The following is a 23075-nucleotide window of genomic DNA, read 5'->3' as shown; positions in this document are numbered from 1 at the left end:
GGTTCAGGAACTTGGCCTGGGGCATATGCAATAAACTGGCACCTACATGTAAACTTGAACTTATGTCTCTGGTTCTCCCTGGTGGTCTGGGCTCCTACTCTCGCACCCAAGGAGAGTGCTCCCAGAATCTGGGTCCTGGCACAGAACCTTAAAGGTGCCCACACTGACACACTTATGTTCCCTTTTGGCTCCATTAATTTCATAGTCATCTACATTTTTTTTTTCTTTAGGGCCGCACCTGCAGCGTATAGAAGTTCCCAGGCTGGGATTGAATTGGAGCTATAGCTGCTGGCCTATACCACAGCTACAGCAACGTGGGATCCAAAGCTGTGTTTGTGATCTACACCTCATGGCAATGTTGGATCCTTCACTCACTGAGTGAGGCCAGGGATTGAACCCGTATCCTCACTGATACTAGTCGGGTTCTTTTTTTTTTTTTTGGTCTTTTTTGTCTCTTTGTTGTTGTTGTTGTTGCTATTTCTTGGGCCGCTCCCGCGGCATATGGAGGTTCCCAGGCTAGGGGTTGAATCGGAGCTGTAGCCACCGGCCTACGCCAGAGCCACAGCAACGCGGGATCCGAGCCGTGTCTGCAACCTACACCACAGCTCACAGCAACGCTGGATCGTTAACCCACTGAGCAAGGGCAGGGACCGAACCTGCAACCTCATGGTTCCTAGTCGGATTCGTTAACCACTGCGCCACGACGGGAACTCCCACTAGTCGGGTTCTTAACCTGCTGAACCACAACAGGAACTCCACATGGTCACCCACTTTAATTGCCACGGTCCTGCCACCATGTCCACTTCTCTGTGTTATAGACTCTGTACCTCCCTATAGGTTGAGAATGCCTTCGTCTTATCTTCGTATCCCTCACAGTAATGTGTGGGGCTTTGAAAGCAGCACACTCAGTAGATTATTATGTTAAATATGCTAGCCTATGAACTTTTTTTTTAGGGCTGCAACCTCCATACATGGAACTTCCCAGGCTAGGGATTGAGCTGAACTACACCGAAGCTTGTGGCAACACTGGCTTCTCAACCCACTGAGGCCAGAGATCAAATCCACATTCTCAGACACTATGTCAGGTTCTCAGTCAGCTGAGCCACGATGGGAACTCCCTTACGAACTTCTTTATGTGCCTAAGATAAATGTTAAATGAATGAGGTGTTCCCGCTCTGGGGCATGGGATTGATGGCATCTAGGGAGTGCAGGGATGTAGGTCCCAACCCCTGTCCAATACTGTGGGTTAAGGATCCCATGTTGCCATGGCTGCGGCTTAGGTCTTAACTACAGCTTGGATCTGATCCCTGGCCCAGGGACTCCATGTGCTGCCAGGCGACCAGAAAAAGAAAAAAAAAAAAATTAAATGAATGAGACTGAATGAGATGCAAATACTTAAACTTCAAGATGCTGTGATGTGAATTCCGTTGAGCATGTGTGTCTACTAATAAAGCCGAGGAGAAAGGCATCAGGCAGCCCATCCTCCTGAAATGCACTCTTTCCTCTCCCTGGGGCTTTTGGAGCTTCTTGCCAGTCTCTAACCTCCTTGAGGGCAGAAACTGGGCTTCTCTTTGTTGGTTCTCTGGTGCCTAGCACATTTTTTGGCACACAGTTCCTGGAACTTGAAAAATATGTGTGAAATGGTTGAATGTGCTAAATTCTTAGCATTTCTTCAACCGCTGTTACGTGAGCTTACTATCGGCCCCCGTGTGGTTCTTAGATTACAGATTGTACTTGGCTTCTGCTCCATGGTTTCCTGGTGCTGGTCTGACATTTTCTTCTGCCAATTCCATCACTTCCAGCTTCTGTTCTGCATCAGGCACAATTGTGTGATGAGAAGTACAGGCTGGGAGGAAGGTGAGTGATGTGGGAGTGTGGGCACCATTGTTTTTCCTGAGCACATCTCCGAAGAGGAGAGGTGACTGTTGTTGGAAGGATGGTGAAATGAAGTTTGAGGAAGCAAAGTCTGGAGGTAACCGGATGTGGGCTTCCAAGAGTCCTCGCTCAGGGTAGCAGTTACCTCCTATAGCATAGCATAGTGACAACACATATGAAGTGCTGTATACCAGGAAAGCTCATGAAAGACTCAGTGACCAAGATTTTACTGGGGGCTGGTCATGTAGGTGCTCTTTGCTTAAGACATCCCCAAATTCCAGACTCCTAGAAGGAGAGCAGGTGTTCAGCATAAACCACAGTGTTTCTACGAATGGTGAAGGCAGAGAGAGCTCCCCTCTTATCAGTTAGGGAATGGGGGAAGTCCTCCTGAAATCCAAATTCCTAGATGTCAGCCAAGAGCCATTCTTGCCAATAGGCCTAAGGATAGCAGTCCTCAAGTCTGCTATGTTAATTTATTTTTTTCAGACCCCTCAGCTTCGGATCTATGTTGGCTAAGATTGCCGCCTTTGCAGATCTCACAGGATGTAGGAACATGGCCCCCCACTAAAACTCCACTTAATTCCATAGCTCCTGCAAAATTTAGACAGATGCTTCAGGTTGACAGTGGACTAAAGCAAATCAACCAGTAACCCTGACTATAGCTGTGGGCCAGATGCAGTATTTTGAGCTGGTTAATATGGCTATGGGCACATTAACGGTATGTGATCAGTCATGGTTTGGACGCATACTTTCCATCCCTATGAAAAAACAAGATCAGGAACAGTTCATATTCACATGCATTTTTATTTTATTTTATATTTTTTTGTCTGTTTTTTTAGGGCTGCACCCATGGCATATGGAGGTTCCCAGGCTAGGGGTCTAATTAGAGCTACAGATGCTGGCCTTCGCTACTGCCACAGCAACCCCAGATCCAAGCTGCATCTGCGACCTACACCACAGCTCACGGCAATGCTGGATCCCTAATCCACTGAGTGAGGCCAGGGATTGAACCTTCAACCTCTTGGTTCCTAGTCGGATTCATTTCCACTGCACCACAACGGGAACTCCTTCACATGAAATTTTAAAAAAGCAATGTTGGAGGTCCCCTTGTGACACAATGGAAATGAATCTGACTAGGACCCATGAAGTTGTGGGTTTGATCCCTGGCCTTGCTCAGTGGGCTAAGGATCTGCTGCTGCCGTGAACTGTGGTGTAGGTTGCAGACACGGCTTGGATCCAGCATTGCTGTGGCTGTGGTGTAGGGCGGCAGCTACAGCTCCATTCCGACCCCTAGCCTGGGAACCTCCATATGCTGTGGGTGTGGCCCTTATAAAACAAAACAAAAAAAGCAATGTTAACAGCCTAGGTTATGTTATAACTCTCTTGCTGTTATAGCTGAAAGAGACCTAGACCAGGTAGACATTCTACAGAAAATCACTTCACTATATTGATGGATTATGTTAAATGGGATGAGCAAGATGTGACTAGTAAATGAGGCCTCAATAAAGTACATGTGCTCCAGAGAGTGAGCTAAAACCCATGAAATTCAGGGGCTACCACATTAGTAAAACGTGGAGGGATGAGTGTCCAGTGATTGGCTCCATGCTAGAACATTCCCTCTAAAGTAAAGACAAATGAGTGCAACTTGCATCTCCCATCATGAAGAAGGAGGCACAAAACCTAATAAGCCTGGCTGGGTTCTGATGCAGGCAGCATATTTCCAATCTCAGAATACTGCTCTCAGCTATATACTGGTGACAGGAAGGTGGCCAGTTTGGAGTGAAGCTGCAAGCAGGTCTGTGGCAGGTCCAGACCAGGATGGAAGCACGCTGCCGCCTGGGTCATCTACCCTAGCAGACCGTGATATTAGAGTTATTGGTGAGGAAAAAATGCGGAAGAGATTAAAGTAAAATCACTGTTTATGTATTCTTGATTTACCTCTGCTCATTTTACTGAATAACTGAATGTTTAAAAACCACACAGAGCACATTAGTGGAAAACATTTTATTTTTCAAATATATAATGGATTCTCCATTGCTCAATTATTTCTATAAAAACTTTATCTTTGTATTAAACCTAAATAGATGTATATTTATTACATTTATCTTTTCTCAGATTAAAGACTATGGTATAATTGTGATTATCTTTAGCAACCAAAGTCTATTTCCGGAGATTTAAACTTGCGATGGAGAAGAATCCTATGTCAAGTCCTTCGTACCTGATTTGGTGCCAAGGCTGGTTTGTCCCAGGACCCAGAGGCAATCCCATGCTTGAGAGCAAAGTGAGACCCCCAGGCTGGCCTCTGGAAGGGGCAGCTCGTTTTGCTCTGCACAGGACAGTTCTTCCTCAGGCCAAGCTGGAAGCCCTGGGAACAGTGGACTGAGGTATACGCTGTGTTCAGGCACTACTGGTGTGGCTGGCAGGTGGCAGACCAGGATGGAAAGAGCCAGTTTCGTACGTCAGACCTCTATTGGTAAACATTTCTTTATAAAAATAATGTCAAATGGTAGCTCTGGGTCCTTGATGATACTAATACTCTGCCCACGGTTATCTCGCTCTCTGTGATATTATGGCCAACGAAAACAGACGAACTGAGTTCCTTAAACACTGAATGCAAGTAGGAAAACTGATGGTGCCAACTGGGATGATGGTGGTGGAAATTGGGAACTAACTCTTGGAAAGGTCCTCTGGGCTTGATTTACTCTAAGCAGCCAGGAGAGACCGAGGATTTGGCCAATACTGTGCTTGGCTCTGCCCTCTTATTTTTCTCCATTGTCCACTGACTTTCATTTTTTAACTTGAAAATAGGGTGAGGGAACGAGTCTCTCCATCTCTATCACAGAATCTCCGTAAAACCTAAGATCGTACCCTAACTTTCCATGAGAGTGTCTGTTATGAATTTAAAATTAAATAACTAAAATAAATAATGGGTGATTCTTGAGTTTTAAGGTAGTAAAAAGATAGGAGGACCTCAGTGATTTCTTAGCATAATGCTAATCTCTCAAAGGTGGGTAAAATCCCACTTAGAGGGAAGGTTTGGAATCCTACATAAAAACATAACATGCATTAAAACAAAGTTCTTAAATATTAAAAAATTCAAGTGACCATATCCTTACTGATAGTAATATAACACAAATAAAATTACAATGAACATTTTAGCCCAGAATACAGTTCTAGTTAGCACACTGAAATGACTGACATTTAAATTTTAACTCTTATAGCATAGATGTGAGAACGAAGTTTGTGTATATGCACATGCTTCAAAGCAGAATTTGGCTTTGGGGGATAGTAATTTTTATCCTAATCCACAGTATTTATGATTCTTAACTTCAGTTGTTTTTACGAAGAAATTAGGAGAAAAAATTTAAACTTCTGACCCTTGGATCAATCAGAAAATAACTGAGTTATTCTCTTGTAAATTCAGTAAGAAGCTATTCTAGAATTGCTATTTTACATATTTATTTCTCTAAACAAAGGCTCTTGGATAGTAATCTACTTTCCTAATTTAAGGAAAGTATTGTAACTCTTTCTCCAATTCCTATTTTAACTAGAAGAGCCACAACATTATTTTTAATCATTTCTTCAGTATTTTGTATTTTAAAAAATGTAAGTAATATGACTCTCTATAAGATATGAAACATTAAATGTATCTGCTACTACTGGCATTCAGATTTTGAATATACCTTTATGATGAAATTACAGTCATGAAACACAATGTTCAGAAGAATTGTCAGAGTACCTAACCATTTAAAAATGAGATTTATGACCCTCTTTAAAAACCTGTTAAAGCTATGCGGGTTTACATCCAAGTGCTCCCAGTGGAGAGAAATGACATACTGTACCGAAAAGCCGAGCCCTCATCGGGGGTCTTCTTAACTTGGCTCTGAACTTTAAAAGCCAAAAGAGCTGCGCCATATGCTGTTCGCAAGTTCAGTGCGACGGGATGCCTTATAAAAAGATCTTTTGGTATTACTGATGACAGAAGCACCTTGGATTGGAGCCAAGATAGGCACATGGTAACTGAAAGTAACTGAATTCTGCTTTATGGTAAAATCCATTAAAGGACAATTCAATGTACTTATTATCATCAAGCACACACAAGCAAAGGTACTCCTTTGAAGCCAAAAATCTAATGCTGCTGAAGTGTCCAGTTCCTACTACTCTAGCTTAATGTGGCTGATTTGATACCATTTCCTTAGTCCTACACAATTTTTCTGATCTTGTAACATCTTACATTAGTGAGCTGGCACTAGCTTAGGTCTATGAAAACATAATTGTCACATGTCACACAAAAACTAGGTAACTCGTACAAATTTCTGCACATCTTCAAAATAAGTCTTTGGATAGTGACTCTAATGTATAATGCTGCAGAAGATCCAAAGAAGCACTCTGATGATGGCTATTATTTAATGATGGTAAATGAGAATTCTTTTCTAAAAATCTGTACCAACGTCAATTTTAGGTAGAACATAACATGAAATCAATTTCATGAAATATAGTCTTGTTCTATGCCCTCCTGACGACACTCCCAACAGAAAGCGTCAAGTCTCTTTGCTGTTTCTTGGCTGATGAGACATTCATCCTTTAATTCCCTGATTGTCTTCCTCAGTGATTTTTGGAAACGTTTTTCTCGGTCTAAAACATGCCGCAGACTTTTCTTAGTATCCTCTAGCTCGCTGATCACATGATCTAATTTATGCTTAAGTTTCTTTGGACTGTCCATTACACTGTAGCTATGTTCCTAAAAACACAAACAGCAAGTTATTAAACCAGACAAGTGGTTCGATAAAAAATTATAACTAGGCCTGTTTCTCCACTTCCTATGCTTAGAGAGGATCTTTAAGTTGTGGTACTAAGAGGTTTAATGGTCATAGGGAGAGGATGAAGGTAGAAGGAGTATTTCAGGGGCCGTGGACCCTCTTTGTCCAAGACCTGGCCTCCACATGGAGTGCAGAATCCTGCAGGTGGGAAGCACTTCTCGCCTGCAACTGGGTATCTGCTTATCAACACCATGACACCTGCAATGACTATAAAGCTCTCAGTCCCAGGAGTTCCCTTCGTGGGCAGGGGAAACGAATCTGACTAGTATCTGTGAGGATGCAGGTTCTCTCCCTGGCCTCGCTCAGTGGGTTGGGGATTTGGTGTTGCTGTGAGCTGTGGTGTAGGTTGCAGATGTGGCTCAGGCCAGGGTCTACAGCTCCAATTCAACCCCTAGTCTGGGAACTTTCATATGCTGCAGGTGTGGCCCTAAAAAGCAAAAAAAAAAAAAAAAAAAAGCTTTCAGTCCCTAAGTGTGATAAGTGTTACTTATCAAAAACACTTAAATAATTAAACTTTTACCTGAATTGCTTTATTTTGATGACTATTTCACTCTATAAGGGATGACAGGAAATGAGCACTAAAGCAGGTGCTCAAGGCTGGGCATTATGGCTTTACAGGGGACTCTGGTCTTGGATTTTTAAAGAGATAATTTAAGCTCTCAGTATTTATTATGATTATGTTTGCTACATATACTTTTTTCATTAGAAAATAATTTTGAAAAGCTATTACTTAATATTAGAATTAGCAAAGAGGACTTTGCTTCCAGCTGAGATGAAAGAGCAGAGATTGGATTGATTCCTACTTAAAAAAGAAAAAAAAAAACCACCAACACACAGCCAGAAGATGTGAAAAAAGTTTTGAAGATAATGACATCAGGCAAGGAAGGCAGAGACTGCAGAGAGATGGGAAATAGAGTGGGCCCTATGACTGCTCATCTTCCTGAGAGAGTTCTAGGCCTCCAATGCAAGGAGGGGAAATCCAGGCAGGGCTTGGTAGACTGAGTCCAGGATATGGTGCCAAGTACCCAGGGAGACCCAGGTGGTTACAGTTCAGAGGGCAAAGTACCGGAGAGGAAAGAGCTGCACAGAGAGAGAAGCCTGGCAATCTTCTGAGGCTCCCCAAGTATTCCTCTGAGTTAGATCAGCGCATGTGTGTAGGAGATTGCTCAAGGCTGAGGAAAGACTGATTAGAAAAGATAAGGAGTGCCCTGAGCTCACAAGGCACAGACATTCTTCCCACCAGCCAGACCAGATTCATGGGGCACTGCACAGAGTATACAAAAAGGTCTTGCCTCAGGGATGGAGAACAAGCAGCCAGAGACTGAGCACTGCTCTAGTCCTGCCTAACAAAGCAAAACCTGAAAAGATCAAACTATTTCCCAGTAACTTAACTATACCCCATACCAAAGCTCAAGTGTATAGGATACAAAAATACCCAGCATCCGGCTTGGGAAAATCCACAGTGTGTGGCACACAAAATTTACAGGCATGCAAAGCAACAAGAAAATATGAGCTGTAATGAGAGAAAACAATCAAGAGAAGCCAATCCAAAACTAGCAAATGTCAGAATTAGCAGACAAGGGAATTAAGAAAGTTACTGAAACTGTATTACATATGTTAAAAAGCTAGGTAGATACATGAAAGAAATAAAAAAAGAATCAAATAGAAAAGCTAGATACAAAATCACAATATATGAAGTGAAAAATGTATTGGAGAGAATTAATGGCAGACTAGATATTTCAGAAGAAAAGATTAGTGAAGGTAAAGCTATAGGAATAGGAACTATATAGAATGGACAAAAGAGAGAAAAAGTAATACTAAAAAAAAAATAACAAACAGAGCATCAGTGAGAGGTGGAATAGCTTCAGACAGCCTAAGGTAATTAACCTCCCAGAAGGAGAAGGAAGAAAAGTTGAGGTAGAAAGAAATATCTGAAAAAATCACGGTCAATTTTTTTCCAAATTTGATGAAAACTATAAACCCGCAGATAAAGAAGCTCAACAAATCCCAAGCATAAGACACATGAAGACAACTAAATTAGGTACATTATAATCAAATTATTCAAACCCGTTGGAGAGGAAATTTCTCGAAAGCAAAGAAACAAGAACTGTTAGGTACAGAGGATAAAGGTTAAATGTGACAGCAGATTTCTGCTGAGTAACAATGCATGTGAAAATACAGTGGAGCAACATCTTAAAAAAACCAACACCAACCAACAAACCCCCAAACCGTCAACCTAGAATTTGATACCTAGTAAAAGTATCTTTCAAAAATGAAGACTAAAGAATGATTTTCAGATATACAAAAGCTGAAACAATTTCTCACTAGCATAGCTGGACTGTAGGAATGTTAAAGTAAGTCCTTCAGACAGAATGATAGCAGACAGAAGTACAATCTTACACAAAGCAATGAAAAGTCCTGCCATGGCAACCACATGGGTAACATGTAAATTTTTTTCTTATTATTTAAATCTCCTTATGATATATTTTACTATTTAAACAAAAATAATATCAATGTGGGATTCACAGCTTATGTAAAAGTGAAAAGCATGACAGCAAAAGCAAAAAAGGTTGGAGAAGAGAAATGAAAGTATGCTGTGGTAAGGATCATACACTATGTATTAAGTGGAATAATATCGCTTATCAGGTAGCTTGCGGTAAGTTAAAGATGGATGCTACAGACCCAAAAGTTATTACTAAATAAATACACCAGAGTTATGGCTAATGAATCAAAAAAAAAAAAAAAGGAGATAAAATGGAATTGCAAAAAAAAAATTCAGTTAATCTAATATAAGAGAGAAAAAGAAGAAAATGGGAACACAGAACAAATGGAACAAATAGGAAGCAAGTAAGATGATAGGTTTAAATAAAACCATTTCGGGAGTTCCCGTCGTGGCTCAGTGGAAACAAATCCAACTAGCATTCACAAGGATGCAGGTTCGATCCCTGGCCTCACTCAGTGGGTTAAGGATCCAGAGTTGCTGTGACCTGTGGTGTAGGTGGAAGATGCGGCTCAGATCCTGCATTTCTATGGCTGTGTTGTAGGCCAGTAGCTGGAGCTCTCACTTGACCCCTAGCCTGGGAACTTGCATATGCCTTAAGTGTAGCCCTACAAAGCAAAAAAAAAAAAAAAAAAAAAAAAAATATAAATAAGTTGTAAGTAAGGGCATGGAAAAAATATACAACAATAACACTAATAAACGAAGCTATCATTGGTGCACTACTTTCAGACAAAGTAGAGTGAAGAATATTACTGGATAAAGGTCACTTCCGGAGTTCCTGTTGTGGCTCAATGGTTAGTGAATCCAATTAGGAACCAGGAGGTTGCGGGTTCGATCCAATGGCCTTGCTCAGTGGGTTAAGGATCCAGTATTGCCATCCTAGCCGTGGTGTAGGTCGCAGACACGGCTAGGGTCCTGCGTTGCTGTGGCTACAGTTCCGACTGGACCCCCTAGCCTGGGAACCTCCATATGCTGCAGGTGTGGCCCTAAAAAGACAAAAAAAAAAGGTCACTTCTTTCTTCCTTTCTTTCTCTCCCTCCCTTCTCTCTCTCTCTCATTCTTTCCTTCTCTTTTTCTTTATTTCGCTGCCATCTATGGCATATGGAAGTTCCCAGGCTAGGGGTCAAATAGGAGCTGCAACTGCAGGCCTATGCCAAAGCCAATTCCACAGCAAGACCAGATCTGATCTGCAACTGAGACCTACACCGCAGCTTGTGGCAATGCTGGATCCTTAACCCACTAAGCATGGTCAGGGATTGAACCCACATCCTCACAGGAACCATGTTGGGTTCTTAATCTAATGAGTCACATGGGAACTCCAAGAAGGCCATTTCTTAATAACAAAGGGGTTAATTTATGAGGACATAAAAATACTAAGTATTTAGTACCTAATAACAGTGCTGTAAAATGTAACAAGCAAAAGCTAACAACTGCGAGGAGACTCAAATCTACACCTATACGAGAAGATCAAACACTTCTCCCAATAATATATAGAATAAGTAGATGGAAATTCATTAAGAATGAAGATTTAGTTCCCATCGCGGCGCAGTGGTTAACGAAATCTGACTAGGAACCATGAGGTTGTGGGTTCGACCCCTGGCCTTGCTCAGTGGGTTAGGGATCTGGTGGTGTTGCCCAGAGCTGTGGTGTAGGTTGCAGACGCGGCTCGGATCCTCCATTGCTGTGGCTGTGGCGCAGGCCGGCAGCTACAGCTCTGATTGACCCCTAGCCTGGGAACCTCCATATGCCTCGGGAGCGGCCCAAGAAATGGTAAAAAGACAAAAAAAAAAAAAAAAGAATGAAGATTTAACATTATAGAACATTCAAGGCATACAATGTTTCATCTCTGACCACAACAGAATTAAATTAGAAATTAATAACAGACTGCCCCCGCCGCGGGTCCCAGGAGCTCCGGCGGCGGGAGGAGCGGCAGCGGCCAAACACTCCAGTTTCGCGAAGGCTCTTGGGGCGCGGCGGACCGCAGGCACCCGGCACGCGCCCGCTCCGTCGCCACGATGCCCAAGAGGAAGGTCAGCTCTGCCGAGGGGGTGGCGAAGGAGGAGCCCAAGAGGAGATCGGCGAGGCTGTCAGCTAAACCTGCTCCTGCAAAAGTGGAAACGAAGCCAAAAAAGGTGGCAGGAAAGGATGAAGCTTCGGACAAAAAAGTACAAACTAAAGGGAAAAGGGGAGCAAAGGGAAAACAGGCCGAAGTGACCAAGCAAGAGACAAAAGATCTGCCTGCAGAAAACAGAGAAACTAAAAACGAGGAGAGCCCAGCCTCTGATGAAGCAGGAGAGAAGGAAGCCAAGTCTGATTAACAGCCCATGCCCAGTCCTGTCAGTGGTCCCTGAGTCCCTTCTTGTACAATCCAGGGGAATATTTTTATCAATTATTTTGTAAATGCAAGTTTTTTGGTAGCTCCAGAACATTTTTAAGAAGAAGGGAATCTCACCTCATCCCATTTTTTAAGTGTAAATGCTTCTTTTTAAGAGGTGAAATCATTTGCTGGTTGTTTATTTTTTTGGTACAATCAGAAAATAGTGGGATATTGAATGTGGGAAGCTTTGATCGTCTTGGGTGTCAGCTTAACATTCCATAGACAGGGAGCTTTTATATCCTATAATACAAAGCTACTAAATGGTGATTTGGAGTCAGTTGTGCATTTAACGTCCTGAACACTTGAAATTACTTCTCTTCCCGTGTTGTTTTTGGTAGAACTGTTTCCTAAAGCAGACCAACCTTGACTGTGGCTTTCCTTGTCAGAATTTTGTGCACTCTGTAACACCTTTGGTCATGGTAGTCCAGTTTTCTTAGTAATTTTGTTAGTGTGCTGTGAAAGACTGAACATTTGAGTACGTAGTGTATATGATATTAAATTGTGAATTAGTGGGAATTATGATATAACAGCATATCAACATTTGAAGATATTGGTACTTGATATCCTGTTAAGGAAAATTTGCCTCCAAATTTTAAGCTGTAAAGTCACTGGAATAACTGTTGAGAAAAGAATCACAACTATATGATTTTTTTAGATTTTTGGTACGTTATGTTAAGAATTGGGTACAAATTGAAATGTCTGTGTACTGATCCTCAAAACAACCAATAAACTCTCAGTTATGAAAGAAAAAAAAAGAAATTAATAATAGAAAGATCTCTGGGAAATTCCCTAATATTTGGAAAGTACACAGCACACTTAGAAATAACCCATGGATCAAAGAACAAATCAAAATGGAATTTGGAATTTTTTTTTTTCTTTGCCATGCAGAAGGCAGGTGGAAGTTCCCAGGCCAGGGCTGAACCCATGCCACAGCCTTGACCTGAGCCACAGCAGTGACAATGCCAGATCCTTTAACTCCTAGGCCACCAGGGATTCTGGAAGTATTTTGAATTAAGTGAAAAGGAAAACATAACATATTTAATTTGTAGAATGCTGCTAAAGCAATGGAGAAATATTATAAAATGTTAACATTAGAAAGGATAAAGCCTCAAATCAATGACCTCAGCTTCCATCTTAAGAAACTAGAAAAATAAGCAAATTTTACTGAACTAAGTAGAAGGAAATAAAGAAGATGAGCAGAAATTACTGAAGTAGAAAATAAAAACAACAAAACAGCAAAATGATAAAATCAGTGAAAGCTAGTTCTTGACAAAATTAATAAAACTGATAAATCTCTAGGCAGACTGATCAACAAAAAAAGGACAGAAACAGGGTACTCGTATTAGAAAGAAGAGAGATGATATAACCACAGATTCTGCAGATATTGAAAAGATTAATAAAGAAATGTTTGAAACAATTTTAAGCTAATAAACTTGACAACTGAATAAAATGGGCAAGTCCCTTGGCAGATACAAGTTACTAAAAAACTTTCCCATAAAGAAACACAGTTCCAGATAAGCTTTACTGGAGAATTCTACTACATCCTTATAAAAGAGGTTATTGCCAATCTATACAAACTCTTCCAGAAAATTGAAAAATAAGGCAAGACTTTCTCATTGGTTCTTTGACGTTACCATTATTCTGATAGTGAAACCAGACAAAGACATTCCAAGAGAAGAAAACTATAGGCCAATATCCCTCTTGAACATACAAGGAAAGATTCTAACCAAATTTTAATTTGAATGCAACAAAATATAAAAGGGATAACATCATGAAGAAGTAGGGTTTATTCCAGAAAGCAAGGCTGATTTAACATTAAAAAAATCAGTCGATGTAACTAGTCACATTAACATACTAAAAAACACAACTCATACGATCTCTTAACAGATACAGAAAGAGCATTTGACAAAACTGACATTCCCTTCTGATAAAAAGTCTCAGCAACTAGGAATAGAAAGGCACTTCCCCTGAGACAATATGGATGGACCTAGAGGGCATTATGCTAAGTGATAATAAGTCAGACAGAGAAAGACAAAACTGTATGATTTCAATAATATATGGAATCCAAAAAAACAAAACATATAAACAAATATAGAGCAGAAACAGATTTATAGATTCAGAGAACATACAGGTGCCAGAGGAAGGGAGGAAAGAAAAAGGTTAGGAAGTAAGAGCAATAAACTTCTAGTTATAAAATAACCAAAGGTATGAGTGTGCAGTGTGGAGAATGAAACCAATGACTAAGTTATATGTTTGTATGGTGATATATTGTAACTATACTTATTGTGATAAGTTTGAAATGTATAAAAATAGGGAATCACTATGTTGTATAAGAGGAACTAACATAGTGTTGTAGGTCAATTACATTTTACAAACAAACAAACAAACAAAACAAACTCTTAGAAAAAGAGTTCAGATTTGTGGTTACCTGAGGCAGGGTATGGAGGAGGAAGAACTGGAGTGAAGGCAGTCAAAAGGTATGGGCTTCCAGTTATAAGAGAAATAAGTACTAGCTATATATCATACAACATGATAAATATAATTAACACTGCTGTATGTTATATATGAAAGTTAAGAGAGTAAATCCTAAGAATTCTCATCATATGAAAAATTTTGTTTTCTGTTTCTTTAATTTTGTTCTATATGAGATGATGGATAGTCACTAAACTTACTAATCATTTCATGATATATGTAATTCAAATCATTACTGTACACTTTAAACTTATACAGTGCTATTATTATGCCAGTTAAATCAATAAAAGTGGAAGGAAAAATAGAAAGGCACTTCCTCAATCTGATAAAGGGCAATTATGAAAGCCTACAGTTAACATCCTATTTAATATCATATGAATGTCTTTAATGGTAAAAGACTGAATGCCTTCCTCCTAAAATAAGGAGCAAAGTATAAAAATCAGTTCTCAGGACTTCTATTTGTCATAGCCTTGGAGGTTCAAGATCTCCAGGTAATGCAATAAAACAAGAAAAAGAAATGAAAGGTATTTATACTGGAAAGGAAGAATTGAAACTGTTTTAATGTCAGACAACATGATGGTCTATGTGGAAGATCTGCTAACTTCTACCAAAATGCTTTGATAATTAATTTGTGGGTTTGGCAAGTTTGACAGATATAAGATCAATATGAAAGTCAATTTATTTCCATATACTAACAGTCAGTAAAATACCATTTATAATAGCATCCAAATATATAAAATACTTAGGGATAAATCTGATAAAGAAGTGAAAAACCTGTACAATGAAAATTATAAAGCACTGCTGAATTTAAAGGTCTAAGTAAATGAAGAGATATAATGAGTTCATAGGTTGGAAGACTTAAAATAGTCTTATTAAGATATCAGTTCTTCCCTATGAGTTCCCTTGGCGGCGCAGTGGTTAACGAATCCGACTAGGAACCATGAGGTTTGCAGGTTCGATCCCTGACCTTGCTCAGTGGGTTAAGGATACAGCTTTGCCGTGAGCTGTGGTGTAGGTTGTGGACATGGCTCAGATCCTCTGCTGCTGTGGCTCTGGCGTAGGCTGGTGGCTACAGCTCCAATTCGACCCCTAGCCTGGGAACTTCCATATGCCGTGGGAGCGACCCTAGAAACGGCAAAAAGACAAAAAAAAAAAAAAAAAGATGTTAGTTCTTCCCAAGTGGATCTGTGGATTCAATGTGATCCCAGTCAAAACCCCAGCAGGCTTCCTGTAGAAATTTACCAAGTGATTCTAAAATTCACATAAAAATGCAAAGGACCTAGAATATCCAAATACTTTGGAAAAAGAACAAAGCTGGAAGATTAACACTGCTTGATTTCAAGAATTATAAAGCTATAGTAATCAAGACAGTAAAACAGATCTGGACTCCAGGCTTTGTTCTAACATGAACAAGCAATGAAATGAATAAATAAATGCAAGTTTCAATACCCTCTGTGTGTATGACTGTCCTTGAAGAAAACCTAAAGACAGGAATTCCCTTGTGGCCCTGCAGGTTAAGGATCTGGCGTTATTACTGCAATGGCTTGCATCACTACTGGAACTACTACATGCTGTGGGCATGGCCAAAAAAGAAAACCTAGAGACATAGTTATTTTCAAAAATTAGATCTTTCCATATGGAAACAACAGTACCTAAAGGGAGGAAACGATTACTGTATTTTATTGGTTGAAATAACCTTGTGCAAGTATTCTTTGTACTAAACATGTCACAAAAGATTAACTACCTGTATATCATCACTGCAATTATATAAATTATAATGGCTCTGAGAAACAATATTATTTTTGGATATTACATTTAAAAAAAAAAAATCTCAAACACCCAAACTTGCTTTTCAATAAGATTTTGAAAAGCTCAATCCTAATTAAGAGCACATGTTCATCTTCATCTTAAAAATATCAACATTAGCCCATTAACTAATTTACTTACAAAAATGAACTGGGACTGGAATTCTTCAGTACATGAGGAAGCACCAACAAGCTGGTGATTGTGGTTCGTGACTGGAAGTGCTTTGAGGGTGAAGTTTTTCCTACAATGGAGCTTTTCTCTCTTCCCCTGTTAAGAATAGTTAATAGCAATCGTTGTAGATATTTCTGTCCTTTTGTAAATTATTAATCTTTTTAACTTTGTGTAGTAAAACGAACATATTTCTTTTCATGGAAATTGCTTTAAAAGTCAGTAAAATTTAAATTCACTCAGATTACTTTAAAGGAACTTCCCCCAAGATAACGAACAAGGACTTACTGTAGAGTACAGGGAAATCTACTCAATATTCTATAATAACCTACATGGGAAGAAGAATGGATATATGCATATATATAACTGATTCACTTTGCTGTATATATGAAAGTAATACAACATTGTTAACTATACTCCAATAAAATTTATAACAACATAAAAGGAAGATCCAAGCTCTTTGATATAACATTAAAAAAAATGGCTGATCATCTTTAAAGTACTAAAGGACAAACAATAATGAAAACTACCATTTGAGAACAATGAAAAATCTTTTTAAAACAAAGGAGAAATAAAGATTTATTTTCTACCAGCAATGGCAAAAGAATTCTTTAGAAAAAAGGAAAATGATTCTAGATGGAAATACAACTTTTCCCAAAAGAATGCAGGCTACCAGAAATGGTCACTAAATGAGTAAACATGTGTTTTCCTTTTCTAATTATCTGAATCTATTTACTTGCCTTTTAGGGTTGTACCCGCAGCACATGGAGTTTCCCAGGCTAGGGGTCGAATCATAGCTACGGCCGTCAGCCTACGCCACAGCCATAGCAATGCCAGATCTGAGCCGGGTCTGTGACTTACACCACAGCTCATGGCAATGCCAGATCCTTAACCCACTGAGTGAGGCCAGGGATCGAACCTGCAACCTCATGGATCCTAGTCGGATTCGTTTCTGCTGTGCCACAACGGGAACTCCTGAATCTCTTTTTAAAATGTTCTTTAAGCAAAAAATAAAAATAATGATGGGAGTTCCCATCGTGGCGTAGTGGTTGACGAATCCGACTAGGAACCAAGAGGTTGCGGGTTTGGTCCCTGCCCTTGCTCAGTGGGTTAATGATCCGGCATTGCCGTGAGCTGTGGTGTAGGTTGCAGACGCGGCTCGGATCCCGAGTTGCTGTGGCTCTGGCGTAGGCCGGTGGCTACAGCTCCGATTCAACCCCTAGCCTGGGAACCTCCATATGCCGAGGGAGCAGCCCAAGAAATAGCAACAACAACAACAAAAAGCCAAAAAAAAAAAAATAAAATAATGATGTTCGAGGTTAAAATAAAATAAACCTCCCCTAAATAACTCTGAAGTTCATTTGGAAACTTACCTTAAAAAGAAAAAAAAAAGAGTGAAAGAGTGATAATGAGGGAAAATATGCCCTAAAGTATTAAAAATACACTACACAGTATTAATAGTTAAAATAGTATATTACTCTCTTAGAAAAATCTGAATAGGTCATGTAGATAAAAGCCTTTAGGATAAAAATGACATTCTAAATAAGTGGCAAAAGGCTATAAATCATGAAAAAAATGAGCTAAGAAAAAATTATATCCTTTATGTGTAATAAACCACATTGAAATTCTACATACTGAAAATTCAAGCAAGAATGAAAAGCATGGAGTTCCCATCGTGGGTCAGTGGTTAACGAACCTGACTAGTATCAATGAGGACAAGGGTTTGATCCGGGGCCTGACTCAGTGGGTTAAGGATCTTATGTTGCCGTGATCTGTGGTGTAGGTCACAGGTGCAGCTTAGATCCCAAGTTGCTGTGGCTGTGGCGTAGGCTGGCTGGCAGCTGTAGCTCTGATTTGACCCCTAGCCTGGGAACCTCCATAAGCCGCAGAAGCGGCCCTAAGAAGACAAAAGACAAAAAAAATGAAATAAAATAAAAGAATGAAAACCATGAGGAAGTAGAAAAATACATGGGAATTATTTATATAATGTTAAGGCAGGGAAGGCTAATGTCAGATAGCACAAGAAAAAATATAGGACGACTTTTAAAAAAAATCTGAATTTCAAAAAACAAAACAAACCAACCCGGTAATTAGAAGTAAAGGCAAACAACAAAAAGTAACTGCAATGCAGATGGCATTTAAATGATTCACAGCCTCAATATCTAGTGTTGTTACAGAACAGCTTAGAAAAAGATGAAAATTGAAGAGGACCTGAATAAGTTAATTCACAAAAGAATACAAATGTCTAATAAACACGTGAAAATGTAGAAATGCACTAATATTCAACGATAAACTGAAACAATAAGATGCCATTTTTGCCTATCGCTTTTAGCAAAGGTTAAAACACAGCTTATAGAGGGTTAGGGTGGACAGACACCTTTATTCTTGGCTAGCTGGAGAGCAGACTGGTATAAGCTTTATGGTGGGCTGGGCCTTTGAGAGGTCTCTATCAAAGCAAGCACCTTAAGAGTGCACATACTTTTTTTTTTTTTTTTTTTTTGTCTTTTTAGGGCTGTACTTGAGGCATATGGAAGTTCCCAGGCTAGGGGTCCAATAAGAGCTGTAGCCGCCAGCCTACGCCAGAGCCACAGCAACGTGGGATCCGAGCAGGGTCTGCAACCTAAACCGCAGCTTACAGCAACACTGTAATCCTTAACCCACTGTGTGAGGCCAGAGATAGAACCTGGGTCCTCATGGATGCCAGTCAGATTCGTTTCCGCTGAGCCACGATGGGAACTCCAAGAATGTATACACTTTTTGATCCTATGATTTTATTTCCAGGAATTCAGTTTGAGGAAATGAGGATATGTACATAGATTCAGCTACCATAAATGTTCATTTTATACTTTTTTTTTGGCCGCACCCATGGCATGGGATCAAACCATAGCCATAGCAGTGACGATGACAAATCCTTAACCACTAGGGAACTCCAGGAGATAGTTTTTGGAAGTTGGTAATTTACGGTTTATTTGATTTATTGTGTATTTCTTAAGGTCCTCTTAACATTACAGATGTTGCCTTAACTACAGGAGACAAACCCTTTAGAGCAAACTCCACAAGATACTGTACATTTATTAATACAGAAGAAAGTGAGGCAATTGGTAACTTAAAGTACTGCAATATGAACACCTGTGAAGGTGACCAAGACCTCCAGGGAGCAGGTTCCCTTCTGGACTACTCCCCTTGTTTCCAGCTGTCAGGAAGGAGATACCTTTCAATGGAGGTTCATTATGATTGCTGTGAGAACCCACAGGCTCTCTCTGAATTGTCCACACAAATCAGTCTATAGCTTCTAGAAGCAGATACTTTTGGGGAAATGAAATTGAGAGATTGAGGGTGAGGCAGCCCAGCAGGGGCACCAATATCACAGAGGAAAAACACACAATTCAACTGCGTTGACTTCGACAATCCTTTTATTGTCTTTTTCTGAACTCTTTTTCTCCTTCCCTTCTCCTGTTCTTCTCTCTTTTTGGTTTTCCATCTTTAGTCCCACCTAGGCTTCACGCTTGAACGTATGTGGCTCTAGAAGTAAACTTTGGGTCTGTGAGAGGCTTTACTCTTGATTTTGGCTCCAGTGTGAGGACCACTACCAACCTGGGACTTCAGTTCAACTCTCTTATGCGCCTCCACTATTTAGACACATACTCATCTACACCAACTCCTAAGATTAGCCCACTTCACCAAACCTAAGTAATGTACAGATATTTATGAGTGGCTACTGGTAAAATACTCCTACTACTCATGACAAAAACTAAAGCAGCAGTTTACGAATCTAAAAATTTAAGAATGGGTGTTCCTGTCATGGCGCAGCGGTTAATGAATCTGACTAGGAACCATGAGGTTGCACGTTCGGTCCCTGGCCTTGCTCAGTGGGTTAAGGATCCGGCATTGCCGTTAGCTGTGCTGTAGGTTACAGACTCGGCTTGGATCCCGAGTTGTTGTGGCTCTGGAGTAGGCCGGTGGCTGCAGCTCCGATTTGACCCCTAGCTTGGGAACCTCCATATGCAGCGGGAGCAGCCCTAGTAAAGGCAAAAAGACAAAAAAAAAAAAAAGAAAAAAAAAGAAAAAAAATTAACAATGGACCTCAAATTAATAAGCAAACAATAAACATGGTGGCAAGTGTGGTTTAAGTTCTTAAGTAGTACTGCAAAAAAGTGAGTAATGATGGCAAGCAGTATTTCATCAACAAACCTGTAAGTGAGATGGGGAATCAAAGATAGAAGGTATGACTCCAGGTTTCAGTTTAATATTTGGAGTGGTTCTGTCAAAATCTGTCTTCTTAAAGTGCCTTGAACACAACACATCTCCTTTTTTAGGCTCCCACATGCCTGCAGCATTCACATCCAGTCTTTTCATGGCTAATACCCATTTCCTTTTGACTTTTTCATCTGTGGGGAATCTAGGAAAACATACAGAAAGCCTTTTAAAATTAAACACTACTGATTTATACTTGAATTAAGGCTGTGACTAAACTGATTCTTTAGTTTGTTATTACTCTTGGGAACTGGAATATTCAGGAGACCGCCATGATTCACACTTTCATAACTTTCAGTTTTCATAGTCAGTCTTTCTATCAAACATGCTGCAGGCATATGGCCCTCATTTAAATTTTTCTCATATTATAAGGAAAAAAGTTTCAAAGGACATTTAACACCTTATAGTAAGATTCACAGCTGAAGATTTTTCTTCATCTATAAATGATAAAGAATAAGACTTGGGGAGTTTCTGTTGTGGCTCAGTGGTTAACGAATCCGACTAGTAACCATGAGGTTGCAGGTTCGATCCCTGGCCTTGCTCAGTGGGTTAAGGAACAGGTGTTGCTGTGAGCTGTGGTGTAGGTTGCAGACTCGGCTTGGATCCTGAGTTGCTGTGGCTCTGGCATAGGCCAGCAGCTATAGCTCTGATTAGACCCCTAGCCTGGGACTCTCCATATGCCGAGGGAGCGGCCCTAGAAAAGACAAAAAAAAAAAAAAAGAATAGCACTTGGGCCTTTTTCTATCTGAGAAATTTATCCCAGATGAACAGACACACTGGTACTTTCATTCTTCCATCAGCACCAAGACATTTCTTAGTAGAGCATTTAATAGAAAACGGGTATAAATGCGTAGTGAATGAATGCAGAGAACACCTGCAGAGTTTGGAATTTTGGAGATCAGAACTCATTTGAGATTTGGAGGCCAATAACTATCTTTTCTAATTTTCCAAGCTGGTTTGAATCTTTTTTGGAATAAGGTAGGGCACACATACTCATTTTTTATTTCATTATATCTAGCCAAGTAGTTAGAGACACTTCTCTGGCACATAGCACAAGTGCCTGGCACAAAAACAGCAAAATAAACTTGTAGCAAATGAGTAATTATTAAATCTTATTGTCCCTTCTTTCCTATGCTGCCAGAAGAGTGGTTAAAATACTAAATTAGGACCATCTTAATTTATCTGCAATACAGCTACAAAACCTTTAGTCTGAACTAGTAATTTATATATATTTTTTTCCTACCACGGAAGTTTGATCTATTTCTAAACATAAACATAACCTTGACTTATTTTCTAAAAGACAGAATATATTTAGGCAAAGATCCTTCATTCACATTGTAAACTATATGTAAACGACACTGAATTTCTTTGAAGGTATGTTAAAATGCAAAGTAAGAATCTTAGCAAAGATGACTTTAATGATATTTTTGTTAATCAGCTTATGATACCTCGGGAGGTATTTTTTACACTTCCATACCAAATCACACAAGTGTAGAAGTTATCACTGTCACTTCAAATTCAACTACAAAGGTTATTTAAAAAGAACTTGAGAACTACAGTTCAAAATTGAAGATGAAAATAGAACTGCCTTTTGCTTTTTCTAACAGTCAAAAACATACTGGGTATAATTAACTAGGGCAGAATCTTACACGTGAAATGTCAGTCCTTTTAACTTGGAATTTGGTAAACAGCGAGAAGCACATCCAATGGCTGAGCAACATTTCACCATGGTGTTAACAACTCATAACAGAACTGAAAAAAAATTAAAAGGGCAAGCGTTAGTAACTTAAAAGCTAAGGGGAACATATTCACCTTTCCCAGTATGTCCCGTTATGTTTCAGTTAGGTAGCATGAAATCACGTTAGAAAGCCAAAGGCAAATATTTTCTTCCAAAACGTTTACTTTGCTCATAAAATTTTCGAGGGGTTTGTCTCTTTACTAAAGCGAGTCATATTTAGCTATGCCACAAGGCGCCTGATTGCAGTTTTGTAGCTGGTACATTTCCCATCCACAGCCCCTTAACAGGCACCACGTTCCCTCCGCTACAACGCCTTGGCACACTAACTCCTGAGCTTCCCCCGGGAAACCATCCTTGACACCCAGATATGTCGGCTCCTCTCCAGTATTAGCTCTCGGAAAACACACACTTCTCCTTCTCAAAGTTGTAATCATTCCTACATTTATTCCACATTCTCTGATGAAAGTCCTCCTCCACCAGCCTGGTGAGTTCCATGAGAGTATGGCAGGGCTTGTGTTTTTTTCTCACGTGTGTCCCCACCGCGTAGCTGGTAAATGTTAATACACATTTTGAAGGAATGAAGCGGACGTAAAGGAGAAGAGGAGGTAAAGGTGGGGCGTGGGACGCTGGCAAGTACGGGTGCCCAGCAGCAGCGGCGCTCCCGTGGGGACCAGATCCGAGCCCGGAGGCCGGCCGAGCTCCGCCCCCTTCTCGAGGCCCTGGCAGCGGCTGGGAAAGGGAGGGGCCGCCCAGTCACAGGTGTGGATGCAGCCGGAGAGCGGCCCTTCCTCTGGGGCCACCGGGCGTCTCCGCGCCGCTGCGGTCCTCCTCACGCCCAACCTCGCCCAGGGTGTGGGCAGGCAGCAATGGGGAGAAAAGGAGAGACAACCTAAGATTTATTACCGTTAGAGGCGAAGGCAGCGACTAACACCGATAACCGAGATTGCGTCTCACTTCACTTCCGCCCCGTCGCCCCGGGAACCGGAAGTCCGGCTGCCCCGGGTCACGTGTCGCTCCGCCATCTTGGCTCTGCTGGCAGCAGCAGCCAGGAGGGGGGGTGCTGGA

General features: G+C 40.5%; 2 protein-coding genes across 3 annotated transcripts; one reads left to right on the top strand and one right to left on the bottom strand.

The window, feature by feature from the left end:
- Nucleotides 1–3864: 3864 nt before the first annotated feature.
- Nucleotides 3865–23001, bottom strand: THAP6 (THAP domain containing 6). 2 transcript variants are annotated; one of them, XM_047798413.1, is made up of 5 exons: nucleotides 22914–23001; nucleotides 21922–22024; nucleotides 20210–20417; nucleotides 15992–16117; nucleotides 3865–6616 (listed from the first exon to the last, which is right to left on the bottom strand). In XM_047798413.1, exons 2-5 carry the CDS (start codon nucleotides 21999–22001, stop codon nucleotides 6362–6364), a joined length of 669 nt encoding a protein of 222 aa, XP_047654369.1. In that variant the 5' UTR covers nucleotides 22002–22024; nucleotides 22914–23001; the 3' UTR covers nucleotides 3865–6361. The 2 variants fall into 2 exon arrangements, with proteins under 2 accessions (XP_047654369.1, XP_047654370.1); XM_047798414.1 differs by lacking the exon at nucleotides 22914–23001 and adding an exon at nucleotides 22451–22687.
- On the top strand, nucleotides 11053–12225 carry LOC125137586 (non-histone chromosomal protein HMG-14-like). Its single transcript, XM_047798415.1, has one exon. The coding sequence runs from the start codon at nucleotides 11211–11213 to the stop codon at nucleotides 11511–11513; it is 303 nt and encodes a 100-aa protein (XP_047654371.1). The 5' UTR covers nucleotides 11053–11210; the 3' UTR covers nucleotides 11514–12225.
- Nucleotides 23002–23075: the final 74 nt, after the last annotated feature.

Source organism: Phacochoerus africanus, chromosome 10 (assembly GCF_016906955.1).
Source record: "Phacochoerus africanus isolate WHEZ1 chromosome 10, ROS_Pafr_v1, whole genome shotgun sequence".
Classification (NCBI taxonomy): domain Eukaryota; kingdom Metazoa; phylum Chordata; class Mammalia; order Artiodactyla; family Suidae; genus Phacochoerus; species Phacochoerus africanus.
Note: the sequence above shows the minus strand (reverse complement) of the source record. Positions and strands in the feature narration are given on the sequence as shown.